Genomic DNA, 25,279 nt, shown 5'->3' with positions numbered 1-25,279 from the left:
GAGCACAGGAGTGTGTGCGTGTACAGTATGCATGTGTGTGTGTGTGTGTGTGTGTGGCATTCTCAAATGACAAAAAGGATACCAGTTGTGCAGTTCAGGTGGGAGGACACATGGAGGTGGTGTGGAGAGACTCACCTGAGGGAGGCTCTGGGCTGCTGGGACCGGGGCTGTAGTGGAGACCCGGAATGGTGTCGGGGCCGCAGGAGGCCACTGTGCCGTGGAGAAGGTTTGGGGGCTGGAGGGAGAGGGGGCTGCTGTTGCGCAGTCTCCCCAGCGTGATGCATCTACCTTCAGGGTGGCAGCAGGCGTGGAGTGGGGTGCGATGGAGCGAACACGGGCTCAGTGGCGCGGTCACCTAGGGACGCTGAAGCCGCTGTAGCAGGACTGATAGTTATTCCTTGGGAGAATTGCAAGATGAGCCCCATTGTATTATCAAACCCCCTCTACTAAAACTGTATCAATGTTCTCAAGCCTTTAAAGAATAAAGTCAGGGTGCAAAATATCTAACGCTAATCAGCGCTAATGCTTACCGCAAGAAACGTTCGGTGGAGACACCGTGTGCAATCTTTGTGAGACAAATGAATCACAATAAACACAGCTTCCCTAATTTGAGCATAATATTCTGAACTGTATGTTTCCTTGTGCATCAGAGTCACTGTTGTCAGAGTTAAACTTCAGTAAATTCCTTTGGCAATGAGAAACCAGCAAATTATTCCATACTGATTTGAAATTCTCAGACATTAAGCTTTTTAATTTCCAAGCCATACTTTTGTGTTGCAACTGTTTGAGTCGTATCTTTTAGAAATTCTCTGTGTCTAATATGGTCAGCACTCCCAATTATTCACTCCACTGACAAGTGAAACAAATGGGACCAACCAGTGCATTCTGTATTATCTACACCCCTTGGATTCCCTGACAATAATTAATACAATGGCAAGCTGCTGTTACCAGCCTTGACGACATGAGCTCAACAACATAAGCTCTCCCTTTCCAAGAGCTCTTGAGAGGAAATTACATCCAGCGGTGAGGTCATATACATTGTGGTCACCGGCAGCCGGGTCATGTCACGCCGCTGCTGTCTGGGCACCTAGATCAGATAAAGATCCCTTTGTTGCGTGCTGTTAACATCATCGGCTCATTATTCACACCATTACACCATGAATATTAGGTGCACGGAATATGTCAAGAATATATGAATGTAACCCTGACCATAGAGATACACGCAGCCCTTAACGGCGACGACGGCGCCATATATCAGGGAAGTTCATTAACATGCCACATGATCTTACTGAAGCGGCAGTGCTGACCACCTCACTGGTATGGTCACACACCATTATGTAGTGTTACTTCATTTGCTGATAATATGGATAAACATGGGCAAAAAAAATATCACTAATATATATATAAGTGGCACGATGCACTGTGCATAATTTAGGTTTATGTTTCTGCAATAGAAGCAAACTATGACAACAAATTAATACAGACACCTTTTTGTTTAACAGTCAGCTGACCAGTATGTCCTTTTGGAGAGCGTAATCATACTAACCCCTCTTATTTTAGCCTTCGAGGATATTAACAGGTTTTTTAATTATAGAGGAGCACATTCCCCCAACATCCATTAAAGGAATGCCATGCTAATTTTAAATCCTCGCAGCAGGCATTGGCATCAACAGAAGAAAAGTGGATGAGTTTCTCTTTAACAGCTGTAATTTGTGTTTTCCAATCACCATGCTGATTTCTGCTCATTATACTCCGGTTTCACACCGGTAAGTGAGCAAAGTTTGGATTGATTGACTCTAATTAACTAAAAAATGTTCCAAGCCATGGATTTATTATCATGCTAGCTAGCCACAAATGTCAGAGACTTTCACAAATTATTATCCTCTTAAGATAAATATCTTTGAAATCAAACGAGTGTGGAAACACAAGGAACATGTATTGTTATACTGATGAATTTGTTTGTCATGTTTTCTGCTGAGCTCCACATTAAAGATTCACCTGGGCAAGCACACAGTTCCGGTGTGTTGTTCGGCTGCACAGTATGACTGAATGACAGAGCCGGCAGTTGCCTCAACTTTAAGGAACACGCCGGCTGATAGCGTACTATTCCACATAAATAGGGCACTGAGGAAGCAGCAGAGTGTGTTCAGAATTATTTAGTCAAAATACAACAAAATCTGCCCCACGGAACACAAAGATATCAGCAGCGAGTACATACAGCAGTGCAAAGCTGCCCGGGTCGTCTCTCTGTTAACAGAAAACCTATTTCCTCTTGTGTGCTCCAAAACTTGGCAGCATGTCCCTCATTGATATTTTAGACACAGTAGCACCTCTCTCGACTCACATTCTTTCCTTGACTCCATCAGCTCCATGGCTCAACTCTCCACTTTCTCGTGGACAAAAGACAGGACGGTTCGAGAGGACACCTCCATTTTCCTGGATTTCAAAAAGATCTCAAAGCGGAATTGTGGTTAGCTTGAGAAGACAGAACGTTGCTCTGATTCACTCGGCTTCACTCCAGTGATCAGAAGTGATTACTGAGGTGAATCCAAATGAAACGGACCCATCGTCTGCATGGTGGCGCCAGGCTGAAATTGAGAATCATGCTGCCTGTAAATCAGATTTTCCCAACATGTCTCTGGCAAAATATGCTTTTATACAAAACTACAAAAAAGGCAACAAAAAAGGAAAAAAAAAATCTTCTGAACCGGCTTTGACGTATCACAGAATACACAGCGAGGTGTGTGCTGTGTATTTTATCCTCATCATACCGAAACAAGCATCAAACATGAAGAAGATGCGTCTCAGCTGTCAACTACTCCCATTAGTATTTCCTCAGTCCACCCTCGTCAGAGCAGCAGCATTTAGGTGTGTGCACTTTGAGGCACGCCTGCAGATAAATGTGATGACATCTAGTTGTGGCTCACTTTCATTTATTTAGGGGATTGATTAGATGCGAGCAGAGTAGATAAATGCGTTTGAGAGGCACTTTGGTTTGAGATATTGCCGTACAGTCAGTAAAGAATATGAGATGGACTGAACATTTTTCTCTTCAAGGTGCTTTTGGGGAGCCGCCGTTGCTTTGCGAGCAGTCGACCGCATTAGTGTCATTATGCTGAATGTTTTGTATGTTTGTGGCTGTACGATGGCATCTAAGTTCAAAATCTACATAAGAAAACTTCCCTAAAGTACTTTTTTTTTTGCATGTACAATACACTATAAAGCTTTAAATTCTGCTACAGTTGTGATTAATTCATTAATACTCCACTTGGCTGAATGGCATCAGTTTGAGACGAAACACTACGGTAACTGTTCAGACACTAAACTGGCCCATGTTGCAGTCAGTGATCTTTCCAAGGTTGTTGTGTCCACACTGCCCCCTTCTGTCCCCACTAGTCGGGGGAGGCATCAACAAAGCAACAGCATTTCTATCAACACAGACAGAAGCAGCGTATTTCCAAGCAGCAAATTGACCTTCACTATTATTGCAAAGATTATCAGCAGCATTTAAGCATTTCCAGGGAAAAAAAACGAGAACGTAGTTATTTACTTCTTTCCATTGTTTTTTTTTTTGGTAGAAATTCTCATGGTTAAAGGATGTGATCATGTTTAGGGCATCTGTTTTAAAAATCTAGAAACCTTTCTGCGTAACTTTTAAAGTCTACACGGAGCAGACGTGGCGTTGTGTACCATCAGTGTGACATTGTTTAAACATGATGAAACAAAAATCAATTTTCTACAAGTACTAAATGTGATTCAGTTAAGATTCCAAATTGAAAACAGTGTTTCCCCAGGGTTTTTTAGAAAGTCACTGGATAGTGCGCACACAACATCCTTTTGTGCACACTATTTACCCCTGGATTGCTCCAGGCTAATGTCTCAATAATTTTCACTCCTTTCTCAGGTCCTTCCCACAAAGGACTTAACTAATGATCCATGGACAAAATGAAGCATTTAAATTTATTCATTAATCATTCATCTCCAGCTCATTGAAAATGCTAAACTTCCACAAAATTAAGATTGAATATTGAAAAGTGATTGAGGGAGACAGCTTTCAGAGAGTGACGACGGTGGAGGAGTGCGGGGCGCCATGCAACAAAAACAGGGTCTTTCCAGAGACACTGGTCTTCACATGGGCATGGTCAAGGTGGCCAAGGTGCACTAAGTGCTAGTTAAGGTCACGGGGTTTCACTAGTTGTAATTAGATCTTGGAATCTGGAGAAGCGTAGAATTTCTGTCAACACTGCCTGTAATTATTCTCTTTTCCAATTAATGGTGACATAGATTAATTATCTGATGAGGCAAAGCCAATTGCAATCATTCACCCAGCTAAAATTAGATCAGTCCTGACAGCAGCATGAAAGTCACCTGTTTCATTGTTATGGATTTGCTGCAAGTAAAGAGGGGGGGAATACTGAAGCGTGCTAGGGTAAGTAAGTTGTCTGGTACAGGTGAATGTCCAATTACACTGCTGTTTGAACTGCAGGCATCTACTCATTCGATCCAGCAGCATCTGGACTGGCTTGTTTGTTCACCCCAGCATCATCGGTAGTAGTAGAGTCATCTGTCAAGGATTGTAGGAGCGCTGAGATGAGCTGAATTTCTTCTGACAACCCCTCCTGTTGGAATACGAGACAAACAGCATAAATGAAAACAGGCTAATTAAGAGAATGCTGTTTTTGCATAAGGCACTCGTGCTAAGTCTGGGCTCTGTGCGCATCTCACACACAACTGATGAGTCTACAACTGTGAGAGTAAAGTTACCCTCTCGTTCTTATTTTTGTGGGGAAGGAGAACAAGACGCTCCTGGTGAACCACGTCCAGGTTCAGTGCTCTTATGTTTTAAAAACCTCAGCATCCAGTTTTTCTATTAAACTGCCTGGCACTGTCAACCAGCTTGGGAATCTGAACCAGCCTAGCCATGCAGAAATTCTCTGACTAACAATTATATCAGAAACAGGATCTTGGATTACTGTCCCCTGGGACTGGGGCAGTGGGCGTCTGCTCCAATCATTACTGGCCATTCAACAAGGCTCTGCACTGCTCTCCGCTGTTAGCCATTGTCAATTATGCCATCCCTAGTGTAAACTCGCAGAACACAAAGCTGAACTGCCAGTTCTGGCAGGAGTGTAACAGGATGACAGCCTGCCGCCTCCTCCCCCCCAGCTCCTACCCCCACCCACTCCCACCCGCCCACCCTAGGGTTCCCCCGGCCTTACTTCCCTCAAGCTACTTTTGAGCAAACTGCCATTTGGCTTCCGATTCGAGCACTTTAGCTGCGAAAGCGCTTACCTGACCTCTCTTATGTTCTGCTTGTGGGGTTAAGTGGACATGATGGATTAGTACAGGCCTCATCAGGACTCAGCCCGGTTTAACTCCAGTTGCAACCGGTATCAGTTCTATTGATACATTCATTTCTGTCTCATAAACTGGCAACCGATTCTGATAACCTGTGTATCATGCGCTTGTTCGTGGAGGCTCTGTATTTAGCTCTGACGCTGTCAAAAATACGCACCGCATTATCACCACGTCCGTACTGCATTTCTCAGCTCTCAGTCAAGGGTTTAATATTTAGGTAATCATGCAGACGGCGTATTTGTGCCTGTTCATAGACACATTAAGGTTTTCTCTTTAAACCGTAAGTGCTTTTCTCCGTGTGTACTTTTTGGAGGATAGACCCTGAGCTGGACTCTTCATCAGGAGCCTGTTTAAAGTGAGTACTGCCTGCTCTGATGGACCCTGTGCTGAGCTGTGACGGGTGACGGTGTGGTGCGCTTGAATACACCAGCTCTTTTGTCCTTCACACTCTGCAGCTCCCTGATAGCTCCTCCCCCTGTGCCCCACTCCTCCCTGCCTTGAGCTGTGATCTGCTGGGGCCTTTTGAGGCTGGGCCGCTGAGACATGGCTGCTCCCTGTAATGTCTGGACCAGACCCATCAAAAAAACATGTCAGCAGTCAGAGGAGGAGGAACTGAGAAGGAAACCACTTAATAGCATTTTCACTAGGTACTCCCCTGGAAAACCTCTAATCAAATTTAGGCATATTTTGCCTCCAGCGTGTCTGACGAAGTTGAATTTGGATCAAATTAACCAACAAATCAAAACAGGAATTTTACACAAACCTGACGACAAACATGGCTGCGTATGGATGTGGGATGTCCTCCTGTTGAGGTGCAGAGAAAGTAAAAAGTAGTTCATAGTATGGTTGCATGCCACCTGGCTCTGCGGTAATGCTGGACAGGACATTTCATAAAGATTCATCACTGTCCCTCTGTCCGCTTTGACCTCATCGCACATCACAGCACAGATTAGACACCGATTATCCTCTAATTGAAGATCCTTACTTTTCAACCTTGCAGAATATGCTCCTACTCTTCTGCAAGACAGACAGAAGGTTATTCGATTCACAAAGAAGAAGCTGGAACACGCGGATGCCTCCCGTGTGCTATGATCAACTCTGAATTAGCTGTGAGAATCGAAAACAACCCGACTATACAGTTATTGTTACGTGACCGGACACAAAGTGCACATGCAGAGCTATCTGGAGAGGCAGAGCTAGCCTGAGACACAGGGTCAGTCAATAGGCACTGTAGCACACACATCATCCATCACATCAGTCTGCGATCTGATGAGTGAATGTATAGACTGTAATGTAAGAATGGCGTCTTTAACTCCGCCGTAGCGGCGAGGCACAAAGCCTTGGTGGGTATTTGCCTGGCTGCTCTTGCTTGGCAAAGAAGACACAAGGCAACCGACTAGCCGGATGAGGCTCAAACAATGCCAAGCATAACATGGAGTTACTGTAGTATGCAAAAGAATATGCTGCCATCCAGTAGAATACCTAGACTGGGATGAAAGTTTAATAAAGGGATTTGCCATTTAAATGAATGGCGACAGTCTGGTGCAGCTTTCCAGCCTGTTTTACATGTATATGTACAAATACCTGGGCTGTTTTTATTTTCTGGTCGGTCTCTTGAGAGAGAGCCTGGCACCGGTCCAGTTCAGCCTGGCTGTAGAGGCTGCGTTGTTCGGAGTATTTCACCAAAGCTTTGTGCATCCTCTTCTGCAACAAAGAGAGCTAGGGGGAGAGAAGGCAGAGAAAAGGAATTGGTAAGGCAGGAGAGGAAATTAATGGCAGTGTTCAAGAAGAATGATGGAGGGGAATAGAGAAAGCAGTCAATAGCCCATTCTGCAGTACACGGGCCTGACAGGAATTTCACAGTCTCTTGGTTTCTCTGCCCACTCGTGTGCACTCATCAGAATCCAGTCACATCTGGCTGCCAGGATGGGGGGTTAATTTTCTCTAAATGCTTCAGCAGTTTTGTTCTAGCCGAGGCAAACTCTGTGACTGCAAAGCTGATGAGTAAAATATTTCTACTTCACCCAGTTTAACTTTATACCAATCCCCTCAAGACATATTTTACACATACACACAGAGTCATGAACCCCCCACTGAAACCAGAAATTATTCCTAGTCTCTTGGAAAGACATGCTGCTTGCTTTATTATTTGAACACAGTTTCAAGCAAAGAGGTTTAAATTCTGATAGATGCCATTGCTTTTCTTCCCCCTCCATCTCTCTACTCTTCCTACAAAGCTTATCATTGCTTGGCAATGTGTTCCCCAGTGCATTGAAAACTAAAGCGAATTAGCTCAGTCATCAGCTCCTGAAGGAAAGACAATAACAAGAATGCTCTTTATGGTGTACCCTGTTAAAACCCGAGAGCTGAAAGCCTCCATATAAACAAAGCAACGCTTACATGTACAGTAGATTCAAAAGGATTTTGATAAGAGGCACATACTGGCAAATGCTATCAGATGCTAATTAATCACGTGTATTTTCCCTTACAAATAGGAATGTTGCACATATGAGTGTATTTGTACTTGTTTGATAAATATTCTAAAGCAAATGCATTGAACATAACTGAATCCTCTCTTTAAAACATAAATTACTGACACTAATATCTGATAAACTGCTTAATATGTGTCCTGATTGGTCGATTAATAAATAGAATATTGTTTATCTTTTTATACCACAAGATGTGCAACACTTTGAGCTGTGTGGCTGAAATAGACTCTCAGGTTAAATAATCTGTATCTAAAATACATGCACAATAAAGCTGCAGTCTGTAATAAGTTATATACTTTACATTATGTTCCCTTTTGCCACCTGTTATCATGGAATGTCGCAAAAAACAGCATGTTTGTGAACCGAATGATGCTCCACAGTTTATACTATGATGGCTGTTTAATTAATTGATTTATTCGTTCTATATTCATATAAAGTAAAAGGATAATATGCTACTAATAATAGTGGTGGACAAATTATCAAGATCCTTTACTTTAGCAAAAGTAGTAATACAAAAATGCATTTAAAAGAAGTTAAAAGTTAAACAATTTTACACTTTCTAGTGCATGAAATCAAAAAGTGTGCGTTATATTTTGTGCAAATAATCATATGTTTTGTTTGCAAAATGTCTTTCTGTTAGCAACTAGTAAACTAAAATCAAATCAGGTTAAAATAAAAGCACTAACATAAAGCACGGTGGCGTCAAATTTGTACTCGAGTACAGTGCGACGTGTACTCAGTTACATGGCGCCGCTGTCACATGGTCACTCAGTATAAAACAACAAGAGAGAATCTACATGCTTCACATCTTAGTTGTAGTTTAAAGTATATTGTGTTTGTGTTGTGACGATGCTGAATTTTAACACTGAATATTACATAAGAGCTGCAAAGGTTTAGAAAAGTTTAAATTACAAGTATTCTTTGTCGTCGTGTTTCCTTGTTTTGATGCCGTCTGCGTGGCTTTGGATAAACAAGGCAGGACGTATATTTATAACACAAGTAATCTCACACCTGAAAACATAACAGAGATCTTTTTTGTACGTTTGTGCGACGTGTCAGTATATATTTAGGGCATTTAGTGTTGCACAGTAGCTGTCTGGAAATCACACTGAAGGTTGTTTTAAGCTTGTCACTTGAACTCTATGTCAAGGGTGCTCTGCTGTCAAGATTATATTTCAATGATACCTAAGAGATGGGTTTCATTGTGCCCCTCAGTTGAATATAATAAAAGGGATTATGGGCTCTCCAAATGCACAAATGAGTGGTGCAAGCCATCCCACACACATGCACTAATGTTCTGATCTCTCAAATGATCCCGACAATGTTAAATGCATTTACCTTGTTGCCTCCAGTTATAAACAAATCAATTAAGAGCAATCGCATTGTGTAATATATGTACTAACTAGGACATAATATGCAAACATTATAAGGATAATTGGAAATTTAAAACAGGAAAGAAGTGCAGTCGAATGCTCCTGTGTAAATCAGATTAAATGCGATAGGACAACATCTACATTTCAGAAAACCTGGCTGATTATAAGCTTGTTATAAATAAATGAATTTAAGCATAAAACACTAGCCGAGAGGCTGCTGTTGTAGAAGTGTGGAGTTGAAACAAACAAAAATGGTGAAGGCGGAATCCGGAGTAAAAGAAAATCAGGCTTTGATCATGAGCGTGGAAAATCCTGTCCACAGGATTTTATTTTTGCATGCATTTTTCACTTGATAACATTCATGCAGTTAGATGAGGAATTGCTCAAGTAAAGGTATTAGTCATTTTTGGAACAAATAATATGTATTTTTCATTGCAGGAGCAGTGTGGCTTCTTCCTGGTGTTATGGTTGTCGTGTGTAATTCTATTCCAGTTAAATAGTGTCAAAAACTATAAAGATTAAACAGTAAAATGCTGCTGAGTTGTCTCCCTCAACTAGTCAAGATCTCTGGTGCTATTTTAGCTCTGAAGGCACACTCACTGTTCGATCCTGTTCCCTGCTGATTCTGTACCGACTGAACATTTGCAACACGGCAATGATAAAACATTTCACCTCTGACCGCCTTGCAAACCTGCAATCAGTGAAAATGCAGAAGTTGTGGTATTTACAGCACATGTACCAGCCACCTCTTGCTTCACTCCCCTTGGTGGCAAAACTACATAGCTATCATTACATTATGTCACATCCATCATCCTCCTCCACTCAAGTTATCTTCTCATTATTAGATCGCTGCAGCAACCTCCTCGCTGGTTGCCCGACTAAAACCTTCTTAGAATTACTGCCCATGCAAAGAGGAATACCACAAAATGAACCAGGAGGGAGCACAAGACAACAGCACAGATTTTTAAGTCATGAGACATAATTAAAAAGAGAGGGAGAGGAAGAGATAGTCAACTCAAGCAAAGGTTATATAAACCGTACCTGCGTGTAATCATGAAAAGACTGATGTGCGTGGTTTCTCTTGCTCAATGCGGACACTGACTCCTGTTTGGCCTCCATGAGGGACATCTGAAGACCTTCATATTTGCTTGCCAGCTGTCTGTTCTCCTCCAGTGCGTCTTTTAGTGCTTCCTACACGCACATGGAAGCAAAAACGTAAAGTTGGGGTTAGACAGTAAAGGTAAATATTAGGCTTACATTAGCTATTAAACAGCCACTGAGAGACAATCGAGTGCAAACTTGGCTGCAGACCAGTAACTATTATAAGTGTGACATACCTGCACTGCTGCACTCATCTAACTTCGAACCTCCCAGTACTGATTCTGGGACATCAGTTCACAATATTTGTCAACGTTGGGAACTGATCACGACTGTTTTTTCTTTTCCCCAAAAAATTTCAGCCTGCATATCTCATTGCATTGAACTTGCAGCATTCATCTTTACACAAGGCAGCATGAGACTCAGGATTATTGCAACATTTTGAGGTAGCCTGCTATAAATGAATGAATGAATGAATGTCCCTGATAGAAGAAACTCTGAATTCTGCCATGGCACTGACGAAGAAACCATATTTCATGTGGCTTAGTCACATCATAGTCGATACCTGATCTGATTAATAAGACTGCTATCAGCGCTGATACCAGTCTGGTGTGTCTGAGTGGTGCGCCTGTGACTGTCACCAACACACTGAAGGACTGCAACCAGGAACGTCTCACGGTTAAATGAAGATTTTACAATTAGGCCAGTAACAGGAACAGTTCAGTAAAGGCTTGACCATTTTACCAATGTGTTTGGAGGCAGCACGATGATCTGTACGGATGGGAAATACATAATCAATGTGTTTTCATCACTCACAATTAGCCATGTACAGATGAGATTTTATAAACAGAATTGGAGATCCAACACACCACAATGACCATTAAAAAAAAAATACCAGCGGCGCCACTGACCTGCTGTGTGTGCATAGGACACAATAAAAGCACACTGCTCAATAAGGCAATATAAATAGAAGGCATACAACAAAGGACACTTTTCTGGGAAATCAAGCAAATAAATCACACTGAGTATGTGTCTCTCTGCATGTCCCTTTTTCATTTGAACAATGTTCCTCGAGTACTGGATAAGGGGATGTGTGAATATCTCAACTCTACCTGCAGACATAATGAAGTGTGTCTCTGCAGTAAAACAGAACAGCACTAAAGTGATGAGTTTAACCCAGCAGAAAGAGGGGCTGTAAACATGACAAATGCCTGCTATTGATTTCAGGTTTAATTACTCCATGCAGCACTGACAAAGCCCATCTGATGCTGTTGTGAAGTGTAAATGGAACAAATTACACTTCATTGCCCATAAGAAACTGATAGCGTCGGCAGTTTGCATTGTTTACTTTGTCCTCGCCAAACGACAAGCCCTGATCAAATCAAAAAAATAGGTGCATGTCTGAAAGCTGGAATCCTCTGCGATGTGTACGGCTGAATAGAGATCACCACGGATTCCTGGCAAGTCGAAGCGTTTCACCTTAAGACACCCTGGTTTTAGGCATCTTTAACAACAACCGCATCCACATAGAACTCCCAGTACCACTGACCTACAACAGATTATGTCGAGAGGAGGAGCTGGGGCCAGCATATTTATAAGAAATCTCATACTTGAAGGTGTCTAACATTCTGCTTCATGCACTGTGACTTCTGAATGCACACTCTGCTTATTATGTTATGCTAATGCAGACATTACGTGTGCTTTATATCGGTCCCCGTGATTAAAGTGACCAATTTCCCTACAAGTTCAGGCTCTCTGTGATATTTTTATTTGGTGAGGAGTATTGTTGTTATATCATCTTATTTCGTCAAGTGAAAAAGACTAAACCCTTTTTTGCATGGCTAACTTTTATCTGGCTAATGGGAGTTGTGTCTATGAGGAAGACTTCTAATTCTTAAATTGTCTCACGCCAACAACTTCTTTAAAGTTGCTGCACTTGGATGCATGGCGGCTTAAGCTCCATTGCCTTTTCTTGTTTTGAACTAATGCATTCTTGATCACCGTTTAATGAAACTATATACCACATGGCGATTTCACATTAGATAAGCCATGTGAAACCCCCATCAGCAAAGAGGCTCTGGCAGGGGCTGATAATCCTGCAGATGAAAACCTTACAATAAATAGGGGTTTCTCTTACAAAGGAGTGTTCAAATGCGTGCCGTTTTGTGCACAGCAGATCCGTGTTTTCACCACAGCCTGTTTTTATCACACGGAAATAAAAAAAAGAAAAACAGAAGTGCAGATTGTATGCTTATTTGATATATGAGCTGCATACTTACATTGAAGCTGCTATTGAAAACGTTGGCCTACAGGTAAGAGAACAGGCACAGCGTCTCACCACGACATGCATCATCAAATTCGTCCAGACAAAAGACTATAACAACAGTGAGTTGTCATTTGTGGGAAAAGCACTTAAACGAGATTGACCATGGCTTGTAATTTTAATTGCACACAGCTCTTTTCTCTGTATCTTAAGGGAAGTATTGTGACAAGCAATGTGCTGACACTAATCCACAAACAAATAAACAATGAGATGTTTTTTTTTTTACAGCTTGTTCCTGATTTCACAGTATTTGACACAAAAAGTCATGTATTTATAGAGAGTTATTGTTAAACGCTGCTCTCTTTTTTTTCTTCTTCTTCTTCTTCTTACCTTGCTGTCTTTCATTTGCTTTTTTCTTGCTGTAACATGAGCAGTGTGCGTCTGCATGGAACGCTGTGTTCGTTGTTGGCAGTTATTAATATCAGACTGCAAGGTGCTCATTATGAGGGCAGCTGATTTGTTTTTGAACTCCAACACATCAATATCCTTTCTGGAAGGAGAAAACAAACACATAAATGATATTATGCCTCTAAATAATTGCAGTTCTTTCTTCCTTTAAAAAAAAAAGGGAGGGGGGCGGTGTTTTTATTTGTGTATTTAAATAATAGCAAACAGGTTTTGCATCTCTTGAGCAAGCCAGCCGGTGATCAATAGAATTATGCAATAAGAAAATGTAGGCATGCACAATGATGTTGGCAGATAAAAGCGTTAAAAGGACATATCAAGCTAAAAGTTGACAATTTTGTGACAATGCTGTTTGTTATAAAAAGAAATATGCCGTCTTTAACGCGCAGTCGTCTTATTTTTTGTTGTATTTTATGTCTGCACCATAAAATTAATTGCAAACTAAAATTGCAATTCAATTTTTTAACAAGTTGGAGTGTCGTTAATCAAATGGTTAAAAAAATAAAATAAAAAATAGCAGGAAAATCCATAGATTTCTGTCAAATAAGATAACCCAGACTAATTTCCTTTACTGTACGCAGACCGCTCATGCTTACTGTCATGCGTAGTCGACCCCCAAACGCCCGTTCTGAGCCAGGAAAAAAAAAAATTCTAATTTCACTACAGGAAAGACTTGATGTTTTCTGCCATTAATTGGAAAACATTCATGCATCGGCAAGCCAAAACGAGCGGAAAAATATTGACATATAGGCGGAAATTCATTGTTGTGCATCACTAACAAGATTCCTTTCTTTACTGTAATTAGTGTAAACGGAGTAACAACTATTAGATTGTTTGCAGCAGATAACTAACTCACTCAAGTTCTGCTATGACTTCTTGCATGCTTTCAGCAGTTTCTTCCATTTCATGTGAAGAATCTCGGCACTCTTTGGTTTTCTTCGTCAGGTCGCTGATCGTGCTCAGAGCGTCGTCGTATCTCTTCATAGTTGAAGTGTGTAAATCCTGCAAACAAAGAGTGATGTTAATATATAAATAAACTGTCTGGAAAACACTTAAAAAGATTATTTTGTTCAACAAAAGAACGACTTGATGAATAGCTGCGACTAGCTTCGTGCTCAGTGAGTTTTACTGACCTGACCTAGCATCTTGTTCAACTTTCTTACCTGAGCGGCCTTCAGGTGCTCACGTTTGAGTTTTTTCTCCTCTTCAAGGTTGACTAACGTCTTCCTGTGTTCACACTGAATCTGTTCCAGATTTTCCGTCAGTTTCTTGACTTTCTATACCAACCAAAAATCAATCACAGAGGCAGTTGACATGAACTTCATAAAGCGTTCCTTTACAAATTGCTGTCTTTTTGATGTAAAGTCATCTCGGGACTAAAAGGAACAGTCATCAGGTCTGTACCTCAATTTTTGTCTCGAGTGCTTTTGCTGCTGAGGATGCATCTTCAAATTCTTTCTGAAGCTGTTGGTTGGTTAGCTCCGAACTCCTTTGCTGCTGTTTCAGTTCTTCATTGACATTTGCACACCGAGTCTGATAAAAAAAAAAAGAAAGAAAGAAAGAAAAAAAAAAGAAAAATACAAGGAAGATGCTATTTTCCCAAAACATGCACGAAAGGTAAAATAACACAAATACACAGAACTATGCAGGTCAATACAGCAGTTTATTTAAAATAAACATTTATAAAACCATAATGTTTAATTCTTATTGAGACTCTAGTTTATCTAGTTTTTCCTAACAACATATCTTTATGCAGTCGCTCCATATAAGCGGCAAAAGTTTGCAAACAGTAATATATTTTGAAGATTTAAATTGAACTTAACTTTAGCGATCCGGCTACATTTTTTCCAGTAAAAAAACTAAATAAATAAAATAAAAAATACTCTGTCTGAGTGAAGAATCTGAGGCGCCTCGTGAAATTACCTTTAGCAGTTCCAGGGCAGTCGTGTGACCCGTCAGATCGTTCCTCAAGTTGTCAATCTCTTTCTGTGGAGCACAGAAAGAACACAGAGTAACGCTGGAGAAAGCTTTTGTCGTCTCACGCTTTCCTTATACGCTGAGAGCCATGAAGTGTACACAGAAGATGCACATATGTCGTCGCTGACCCTGGCCCTCTGTTCTTCCGTGGAGGTAAGCTGCTTCTGTTCTTCCAGCTTAGTCAGAGTGACGCTGTGCCGGGCTACAACTTGAGTCACTTCCTCCTTGGCCTTTTCCCACAGATCGTCATTGTCAGTAATTTTCTGGAGCATCTGCTTCCTCTCCTCACGCATCTGCTTCACCGCTTTCTCGCTAACACAAAAACAGTAAAGAAACGGTAAACAGACGTAAGTTGTCTACTATACAAAGCGGTGACAGGGAGACGCTTGGTGTTCCTTCACTGTTTCAGCTTTGACACGATACCTCTCGCGAATTTTCGTCTTGTGGTCTTCTACGTTCTGTTCGTACTCCATTCTTTCTTTACGGAGAGCTGCAAAAGTCTTAAGTTTTGATTGGAGCTGCTCTTCCACGCAGGACACTTGTGCTTCCCCATTAAGTTTCTGTGGATAACATAACACACAGCACGTCATTCGCCTCCAGCATTGTTAGCATATGTAACTCCAGTCAGAGTTCAGCTGTGGTTTTGTAGTTTTTAACTTACAGCTCTCTCAATGTCTTCTTGTCGTGCAATTAGTTCTTCCTTTAATTTCCTATTCTTTAGCATTTTATCCTCAATTTGAAGATTCAGTTGTGACAGCTGTAATAAAAGAATTGAATTATTTGCATGTGCTAATGAAAGCTCACCTTTCTAAAAACTGAGAGCAGTACGAGTTACCCTGTCTCTTTCAGTTTTCTCAAGATCCATCATTTCAGGGACGCGCTGAGTTATAAGTGCGCACTTTTCCTCTGTGAGAGCGATGCTCTTTTCGGCATCCTTTGTTTCAGCACACAGACTTTTCTCAATCATCTTCAACTGGTTCAAATCTTCCCTGAAGAAAGAAAGAAAAAAAAAACAGTTATGTGGTTATTTTCAAGGAATCAAGACTCTTTATTGAATGTGTTATTTATTTAATGTTGAAATAAGTCCATCTTCTTTGTGTAGCACATCTCAAGTTTCTTTGTGGTCATTTTAACAAATGCTTAGGTCTGTTACGATGAGAGATAACGGCGGTAACGCAGCATCAATCAGAAGTATTGTTGCTATGGTTACATACGGTTCAGTATACCTTGGCTTGTGCACCGAAATAGAACCTGTTAAATTGTCCTGTTATGTGATTTTAACAGAAGGTGTTCAAAGTGTTTTACATTGACGTGGTGTAAGATGAAAGTCAAACGTGAGGATTGCATATGATGGGATGTTTACAGTGTGTGGCCGCGAGGAAGAAGACATTTGACTTTTTTGTTTTACATGAAAACCTGAGGCTCTTGTGAAAAAAAACACAAGAATGAAGCATGGCTCCCTCCTAACTACTGATTTAACTCGTCATTTTTACGAGGAGCCGATGAAAGCTGCTCAAGCTGTTTCTGAAAGATGTCGCCTGACGTCTCAGTTGTACTTCTTTGATGGTGAAGCCATTTGTTTTCACAACATTTCAACAGATACTCACAGTCTCTCTGCCAGCTGATTCTTCATCGCCAACAGTACATGGTCTGCAGATATCTTTTCATTGTTGGCATCCAGCTCCATCTTTTTTAACTCCTTCCTGACCAGTGTGAGATCGCTCTGTGTTTTTGAGCAAACTTCATCAGCCTGAAAAAAATAAAAGAGCAGGTGTCGTGGGCGTACGGTTTTCCTCTGGTATTATTATGAAACTGTTAATATAAAAGAAGACACAGCAGTCTGTTCTTAAACCATACCACGCCGACACTAAATATTCTGACTCTTATAGTAACCCACGAGCAGCACAGTGACTTCACACTACAAGGGCTTTTATTTTCCTCGCTGTAGTCAAATCTTAGAAAATGCAGAAAGCCCAAGGCTAGGTATTAACCCTGTGCTTTCGGTAAGCCTGGTATTAAAGTTTCCAGACACTTGAATATCGGGGTTTACTCAGGGATAACATCCTCAGAACAACCAATGACTTGTTGAAATGTGATTAAAAACCAACATTTCATTTGTTTCTCTTTCACTCGAGTCGGCCTGGTGCTCCTTCTAGCAAACATGCAGCTGCACTGAGTCCAAGTTGACCTGTTGCCTTACGTCTCCCACCGATCACTCGTCGACCTGCTGCGACGCTTTCACACCACATTTGCATGTAAACATGAAGCTAAAGGCGCCACTAAGACTGAATTTGGTCTTTTTAATGCGTCCCGTCATAAACTAAAGAGATTAAGAAAAGCTAAATGAAAAATTATTGAAGTTATTAGGATTCATCCTCTGGGGACCGCGAACATTTGCACCACATTTAATGGAAATCCAGTCAATTGTTAAAACAGAGTTTACACTCGACCAAAGAGTCAAAGGAACAGCGGACTAATACATGAACAAACAATGCAGTCCCGAGTGCCGTGCCACACGTGACTTACAAAGAGAGCTAAACAAGAGCAACTGGGTGAATGTTTGAGGGAGGAACTTGAAGAAAACTAACCTTATCTGGTGGTAATTTTAGCGTGGTTCTATAAAAATGTAATCGTATACAATTCACCAAAAAGCACCGATATGTTAGAACTACAGCCAAACCAAGTTCCAGCGAATACAGCTTATCAATAAAATCATCAAAAGTTGAAAGTTATTCATCATTTTCTAGTATAAAGTAAAAAGCATGGTTCAAAATAAGATTTAACTAAATCACTGCATCTTGTAGCTGAACTATCACATGTTAGCAGGTTTCAAAACACGCTACACAATTCTTCCCCCTTTCAACCTTTAAACTCTTTAAAACGTGCAGATGTTGTGAGTTTAAAAATACAATCTTGATAACAGAGTTGGTCAAATTATTACCTCTGCTAGTGCAGCGTTGATCTGATTAATGGCATCTCTCTGTAGATCCAGGTGCTCCCTCATGAGGGGAACTTGTTTTCTGGAGAAGTTGATTTCTTCGTGCACGTTCTGGTTCAGCACCTCGGTGTGTGTCAGCTTCTCCTGGACGAGGTCAAGTTTCTCTCTTTCCACTTTGAGCTTCCGCTTCAGCTTGGTGATGTCTCTAACGCAAGCCTCGTGCTCTGGGGAAAGACCAGCGTCCAAAATGAATTGACAAGTTTCTTCACTGAATCAAAGGACAACAAAATCGTACTACTTCGCAGGAAATAAATAATCACGAGGACGTGGCACCTCGTAGGCACTGACCTTTCTGGACGACCAAAGCGTGCTCTTTTTGCTTCCACAGTGAAACACTGTGAACTTCGTTCTCCAAAAACCTTCCTCTTCTCTTCTCTTTGTGGAGAGCCTCCTCTGTAGCCTGCCGATCAGCCTCCAACCTCTCGATCAGGTACACAGCATCACGGATGGCATCGTTTATTTTCTTCAGCAGTGGCGATAATGGACAGCTTTCTAAAGGATGGAAAAATTTTACAAGATTGGCGCTTTGTGCTGCATCATTTTCAACCCAATGAACACAACATAGGTACATTAATTTTTTTGCAAAGCTATGCTAACACACTGTAACCAACAGCAACAGCATCCGTAACATTTTATTAGCACAAGTTCATATTTTATAGCATGTAATTATTTATTATGGGGACAATAGGTGTGAGTCAGTAACATCTGAGCTGAGAACTTCACCAAGGACATGCACTCCAGGCACTGCTGCTGTTTTCTGCATGTGAACTGTGGGGACAATGTTCTATGGCGGTACAGAAATAAGAGAAGATGCTGTAGAAATGATTTTATGTTGTGTGAAAACAAATCGTGTTTACCTCTCACGCCAATTGCGATGCCTTGAACGTACTGCTCCGTAGACATCACGGATTCAGAATCTGAGTATCTGGACTGAAACCTGTCATCAAAGAGTGTGTTACATTTAATACTGAACATAACAAACACATACAGGATTAGACAACAAATACCTCACCTTAAAGTTTTGTTGTATCGGTGCTTGACCTGGTCGATCTGTGGTTGATATTTTCCAGGCTGGTACATGAAAACAGGGCGGAAATGTGTTTTCAAACATCTTTTTTTTTACACTTATCAGGAAATGTGTGTTGCAATCCCTCACAAGTCTGAACACAAATGGCATTAGTTTACCTGTTGACACCAGTTCTCCACTGTCAGCTTCATCTCTTGGATGTGGTAAATAGCACTGTTGACACATGGTGAGGGACTGTTGAGCAGAGCACAAGTGCGACGTCTACCAGAGCAGACGGTCTGAAGCTCTGCTTGATCTGCTTGATCTCGAGACAGACAAAACATGAAGATCTGTGAACTTTGCTTAAATCCTTTTTTTCCCCCCTCATGTATAACAGTCAGTGAAAAACCAACCTCACCTATAATCTCTACACAACAGCAAAGCAGCCATTAAAACCCAACAACATGATGATGATAATAAACAAAATATACATATATCACAAAAGAACAGAGTTTAGTTGTAGCGAGCACTAACCCGGCTTCATTAATTATATTTTGGAAAAGTAATTACTAAAATGTATTTGGCTGTGAAAGATGCTCTGTGGTTCTTTACTTGCACTTTGATTCTAGTTGCACAGACTGCAAAATGCTGGAAGCATCAGTGAGAGAACAGAGACAGCTAATTTTTGAGAGTCTCCAGACAAACCCAAGGGCACAATTCTTAGTGGTGAAAGGACGCCATCTGGCTGCAAAAAAGGGAAACGTCACATGTGGTGCAGTTCATACAGGTACACATGAACGTCTGAGAAAAACTGTTTGTTTTGATGAAACTACTTCACATTCAGGACGAGCAAAGTGGTGTTATTAACAAATAATCATTTTATGCTTTTTACTTTTGACCATATGGCAAATTGTACAACAGATATTGCTTTGAATTCAGTCACAAAGTACCTTGACAAGCCCAGGCTTTGTAGAATAACAGGTATTTGCCAAAAAAAAAATACATATATAGGTACAAAGATGATTTAGCATAAATCCTGTGTGTTACACTCCTACTCAGAACTCTGAAGTGTGGCCTTGATAATCATGTGGGAGGTTTGGATCAAAACAGAGGTAAAATCATTTGTATGTATGTGAAACTAAATCTCAAATCCTTCTGCACTTGTGCAACGACGCTGCAGCGATCTCTTAAATGCCAACTGCTAATAGAAGAAATGCTATCGGACATTTCAGAAAATTATATATATATATTTCTGTAATGTTTACTCATGAGGATAACATTTGTTTTATTTCATTTATTTTCCTTTATTTCATTAAGGTCAACTTTTTTTTTGACTTTATTCGTCTAAACTGACACGAGCAAGATGATGAAATATATACGATGCAAACATTTTAGGCGCTTTGGGTTTTTGAGAACTTTATCCATCACACGATAACCAATTCTACAGCAACTACCCCAAACATACAGTCAGAGTCACTATTTTCAGTGACGGGAAGAACAAGGAGTCCGGCACCCCCCACAGAGACCTGATTTCAACATGATCGAGTGAGTCTGGGATTAAATGAAAAGACAAAAGACACTGAGACCGCCTCGATCGATAGAAGTGGCAGATTCTCCAAGATTCAGCAAACCTTGTGCAAGTGTACGAAGGAAATCTGGTGCTGTTTAGAAGTTTGAAAGAATTGGTCACACCTAACATACATTTGGTTTTCTCCATTTACTGCGATTTATATGAGATGAATTGAAAAGTCTATTAATATTTCTTAAAGTATCCTTAGTTTATTTGCACAGTACCGTATATAAAACATAGCAACGGCTTCAGCGACCACTCATCAACATTTGCCAACATTGTGGTTTGCTTCTGAGGTAGACTGAATGACTGGGTGACTCTGTTTTGTGTTTAGCAATTGGTGCGTGCTAAACGAACAGTCACAAGGTCCAACTTGTTGAAGAGGAATAAAAAACAAATCTCCGCTCTCTTTTGGGTTAGATCCGTGCTCAGCAGGAGCATCACTCGGCTGTTGTAATCCACCGTCAAGTCGAGTCAGCAAACCAGGTCTGAGGGGGTCAAAAGAGCTTCTGGGCTGCAACTTTTTCTCCTTCAGAGACCCTGTGAGATCTTCTTTTTTATCATAGCCCTTCAGTGCACAGGAGTATTGTGTTGAAATGGAAGGTCAAGCTGTAGATGGGAAAACCGTGGCTGGATTTCCATTTCTGTTCATGTGAGCCCTGGATAAAGGTCCATATGCACCAAGCAGCAAAACATCTGTACGTGTTACACAAGGTGTGTGGCCTCAAGGTGTTTGTCTACTTGTCTCAGTAAAAAGGCAAAGACAGCGACATCTGGAACCTCTCCCCACCTGACTGAGAGCAGTTTTCTTGCCATGATGCCGCTTTAATTGGTAGAGCGGCGAGTGACCGGGCTGACTCGGGCCAAGAACAGAGTCAGAGGAACTGAAGGGAAAACTGAAATGAAGACCATCTGCTGCCGAACAGCTCAGATGAATAATCCACTCCGAAAGAACCAAGTGGGGTGGGAAGGTGCGAAGGCAATATGTCAGTGGTGGGCCGAATTAGCTCTAAATCACACTGGCAGGGTGTATTACAGCCACAGTTCATGTGAGTCTGAGGGGCCGATGGGCCGCAAGAGACATCAGGTAGTGACTCTTCTTCAACATCATTAAATATCAATATGATTATACAGGCTGTGGTCCAGTTTGAACAGCTCTGTGTGTGTGTGTGTGTGTGTGTGTGTGTGTGTGTGTGTGTGTGTGTGTGTGTGTGTGTGTGGAATAGAAAGACTACATGTAGACAAAACTAGCACCTACATTAAACAGGATGCTCAGCTGAAAAGCACAAAATGATGTGTAGTCACCATAGACAGTGTCTGTTTGAGATTTAAAGCTCACTTTCCAATAAATTTAACTGCCCATGAGTGCATATTTGAGGATGATTTATCTAAAATCAGCATCAACGTTGTCTGCTAGTGTTTGTGCCCCTGTGGTGCTAACGGCTAACTAACTAGCTAGTTGCTCCTCTTACCTTGCTGACTGGCTCGTCCTTCCCTGGATGGGAATCTGAGCGGTTTGACGTCTGGCATCGCTCAAACTTCTCCAAAACGGGATTAAACAGTGTTATCACCGAAGTTTCACGTCGACTTTTTTTTTGCCCACCCTGTTGAAAAAAAAGGGAGAGTTGACCTGCGTCGTCTGAGCTAAACTACAATCTGTAGCTGGAGAAAATGAAAATATTCCTTCATATTTCAGTCACTTTAACACGTTCACAAGCGACTTTTTAACTCTTCCTGCTCCTAAACTTTGGGGGAGAAAGTTAGCAGACGTTAGCTAACGTTACCCTCACTCATCTCCGGATGTCGCGCTCTTAGCTAACGTTAAGTGAACGTTTAATTAACTTAGCTAATGACAAATTAATGAGCTGGGGGGGTTGTTTTTCTTGGCGGAAGTTGAAGGGGACCAAAAAAAAAAAGAAGCGGCTGGCTATCAACTTACCCGTGGCCTTTGTGTGGCAGCTGCCCCGCTTAAAATAATTAAAAATAAATAAATAAAAGTTGCTCGATATCAAAGTTTTCCTCCAACTGAATCAACCCAAGTTGCTGTCAATCTCCTGTGCAGGTTGCCTAGCAACAAGGGGCTGCGCTGCGGAAAGGCGAGCTGCGTTCAAGAGCGTCTGTTGTGCTGCAGCGGTGCGTTTCCTGCTCGTTTCAAGTTTAGTTTGGCTCGTTTTTTTTTTTGTTCAAAGGTAGAATAAACGAGACCGAGATAATTCGTCGCAGACGTGGAATTAAATTAACAAAGGTGTTTTATCTAGAAGCTTCCGTGATAATGTAGGAGTACTGTCACGTGTGAGGATTTGTAAACACATTCAAACGCACCAGTTACATTTTCAATATAGTTTTCCTATAAATGTAAGATTTAGTGTTTAATGCCCAATCAATCCTAATCAGGACACCTATAAATCAGTGTTATTGGGGTTCTCCAGTAGTTGCTGTAATGGTATTCCAACATTATTTTTATTTTTTATTATTTTTACCATTAAGATTATTAGACCATAAAGATGATTCAAATGAGCAGCCAGTATTTATCACTGACATCTAGCTGTTTGATAATAGAGCCTAGCTGTCTCCTTGTGCTTTCCTGTATTGCAGGTGTTATTTTGACATGTTTTTTCTTTCCCAAACCAAAACTATTCATCTATGAAAATCTCAAAATATGGAGAACTTTGCATTTATTGTATTCAATCTCACCGTTTCAAATGTTGAGCTTAAATTTTACACCAAATTATGCTTAATGTCAGACACCAAACACACTACTTAGACTATTTTGCATATAGTTCTATAACAGAAATGTTAAAAGCTAGAGAAACATGTCAAAATATGTGGCATTTGTCATAATATTAAACCTTATAGTAGTTTTAATACTAATGAGATATTTTTTTTTTTAAATAAAGGTTCTAAAATTTAATTCAAAAGACACTCTAAATGCTTTTCCATGTTAATAAAGCAATTTTATGAAGCATTTTCAAAAATGTGAATCATAAGTTGTGTGAGCAAATTACACAGTTATGGTTTTTTTGGTTTAACTTAATATTTCAACCGAGATAAACTATTCCTGAACAAGTAACCCGGCGGCATTAATTAATAGGGAAAATCAATTCTGGGAGATGTTTAATTCAACCAACTTTAATTATTTTGTTTGGAATTTACAGATTTAGCTGAAACAGTCGTGATTTTTTGTGTTTTAACAATTCAAGATATTATAAGAGTTTGTTGGTTTTACTGATCATTTTGTGTTCTTGTTTTTACAAAAACAAATTTGTTGGTTAAACTAAAAGCTGATGGGACTATTTTGTAAGATTCATATTTGTCACAATAACTATTTATTGTAAGTTTAAGGAGCTCAGATGTCTGTGAAAACAAATTACATTTCTTACCTTGCTTAACGAAAGATTTTAGGGCAGACAGATAATGCCAGATTTTAATGGTGAAAATTCAGTTTTATTGTATGTTGTGGTTGTTATAAACTTGTAGGTGTGAAACAAAGGCTGTTAAGATATCAAGGTGTGACCAGGACAGAGCCACCGATAGCTAATTGGTTTTCAGAGCAAAAACAGCACATTTAGAACAGCCCAAAAACCAGGAAGTTATCCAGTCACGAGAAAAACACTGTGGAGACATATGAGACTTTACTTTGGTGAAAAGAGGCACAATACGGGACCTTTAAGTTGAATATGGTTGATCAGTTTTAGAGTCTAATCATAGTTTTAAAACATCTGCAATGTGAAATTGTAATTTTATAAAAATCACTAATTAATGTCCTTAATGAGTTGGAAACTGATCATCTGTTTATCGCTCTGTATTCGTGGAAGATCTTGAAATAAGAACTGTTTTGATGCAATTATAATTTCATAAATTTATTGTTTTCATTTGCTACAATGAGCCTTGTTCATCTACATGACGTCATCTTCTTGATGCCAAATGAAAACAAAAAAGAAACACACGTGAAAGAAAGTGTATTTTTATTGTATTTCGTGGTTGTTATAAACTTGGAGGTTTAAAAACAAAAGCTGTTTAGATATCAAGGTACGACCAGCACAGCTAATTGGGTTTCAGAGCAAAACAGCATGTTTAGAAAAACCCTAAAACCTGGAAGTTATGCAGTCATGGTGAAATCTTTGCAGCATCTTGAGCTGGAAAACCTGAAACTCACCGTGGAGACATGTGAGAATTTATTATTTTGCCTTGAAAAAGAGGCACAATATGGGACCTTTAAGCTGAATGTGGTTGATCAATTTTAGAGTCTAATCATAGTTTTAAAACATCTGCAGTTAATTGGTAATTTCATGAAAATTACTAATTAATCTGCTTAATGAGTTGGAAACTGATCATCTATTCATCGCTACGTTTTCATGGAAGATCTTGAAATAAGCACGCGATTGCCAATTATGATTCATTAATTTGTTGTTTTTGTTTGCCGAAATGCGCCTTGTTTACCATGACGTCATCTTCTTGAAGCCAAATGTAAAGATGCGGCTTCAACTGGCAAATGGCTGCATGTGTACACAGCCTGTATGGATGCATCTGTGATAATATATGCATGTAAATCTGCTCTTTTCTCCTCATTTTTCTCCTCTTTTTTTTTTGCATCAAACTTTAACACTGACGCAAGGGAAGAGATTCCGCATTACGTCACCGCGGAGGCCACAGACTGGAGGCAGCCGCTGCCTTGTTCCGCT

General features: G+C 40.5%; 1 protein-coding gene across 1 annotated transcript; it reads right to left on the bottom strand.

The window, feature by feature from the left end:
• Positions 1-3,960: 3,960 nt before the first annotated feature.
• On the bottom strand, positions 3,961-22,127 carry ccdc178 (coiled-coil domain containing 178). Its single transcript, XM_008298576.1, has 19 exons — positions 22,070-22,127; positions 19,207-19,343; positions 19,034-19,092; positions 18,879-18,958; positions 18,310-18,513; positions 17,965-18,185; positions 16,631-16,773; positions 15,859-16,012; positions 15,685-15,780; positions 15,447-15,583; positions 15,152-15,335; positions 14,970-15,032; positions 14,451-14,579; positions 14,210-14,323; positions 13,903-14,048; positions 12,972-13,131; positions 10,262-10,411; positions 6,943-7,077; positions 3,961-4,619 (listed from the first exon to the last, which is right to left on the bottom strand). The coding sequence occupies exons 1-19, from the start codon at positions 22,125-22,127 to the stop codon at positions 4,491-4,493; spliced, it is 2,499 nt and encodes an 832-aa protein (XP_008296798.1). The 3' UTR covers positions 3,961-4,490.
• Positions 22,128-25,279: the final 3,152 nt, after the last annotated feature.

This window comes from Stegastes partitus, unplaced genomic scaffold (genome assembly GCF_000690725.1).
Source record: "Stegastes partitus isolate 25-593 unplaced genomic scaffold, Stegastes_partitus-1.0.2 Scaffold1328, whole genome shotgun sequence".
Taxonomy (NCBI): Eukaryota; Metazoa; Chordata; class Actinopteri; family Pomacentridae; genus Stegastes; species Stegastes partitus.
This window is presented reverse-complemented; position numbering and strand designations above follow the sequence as displayed.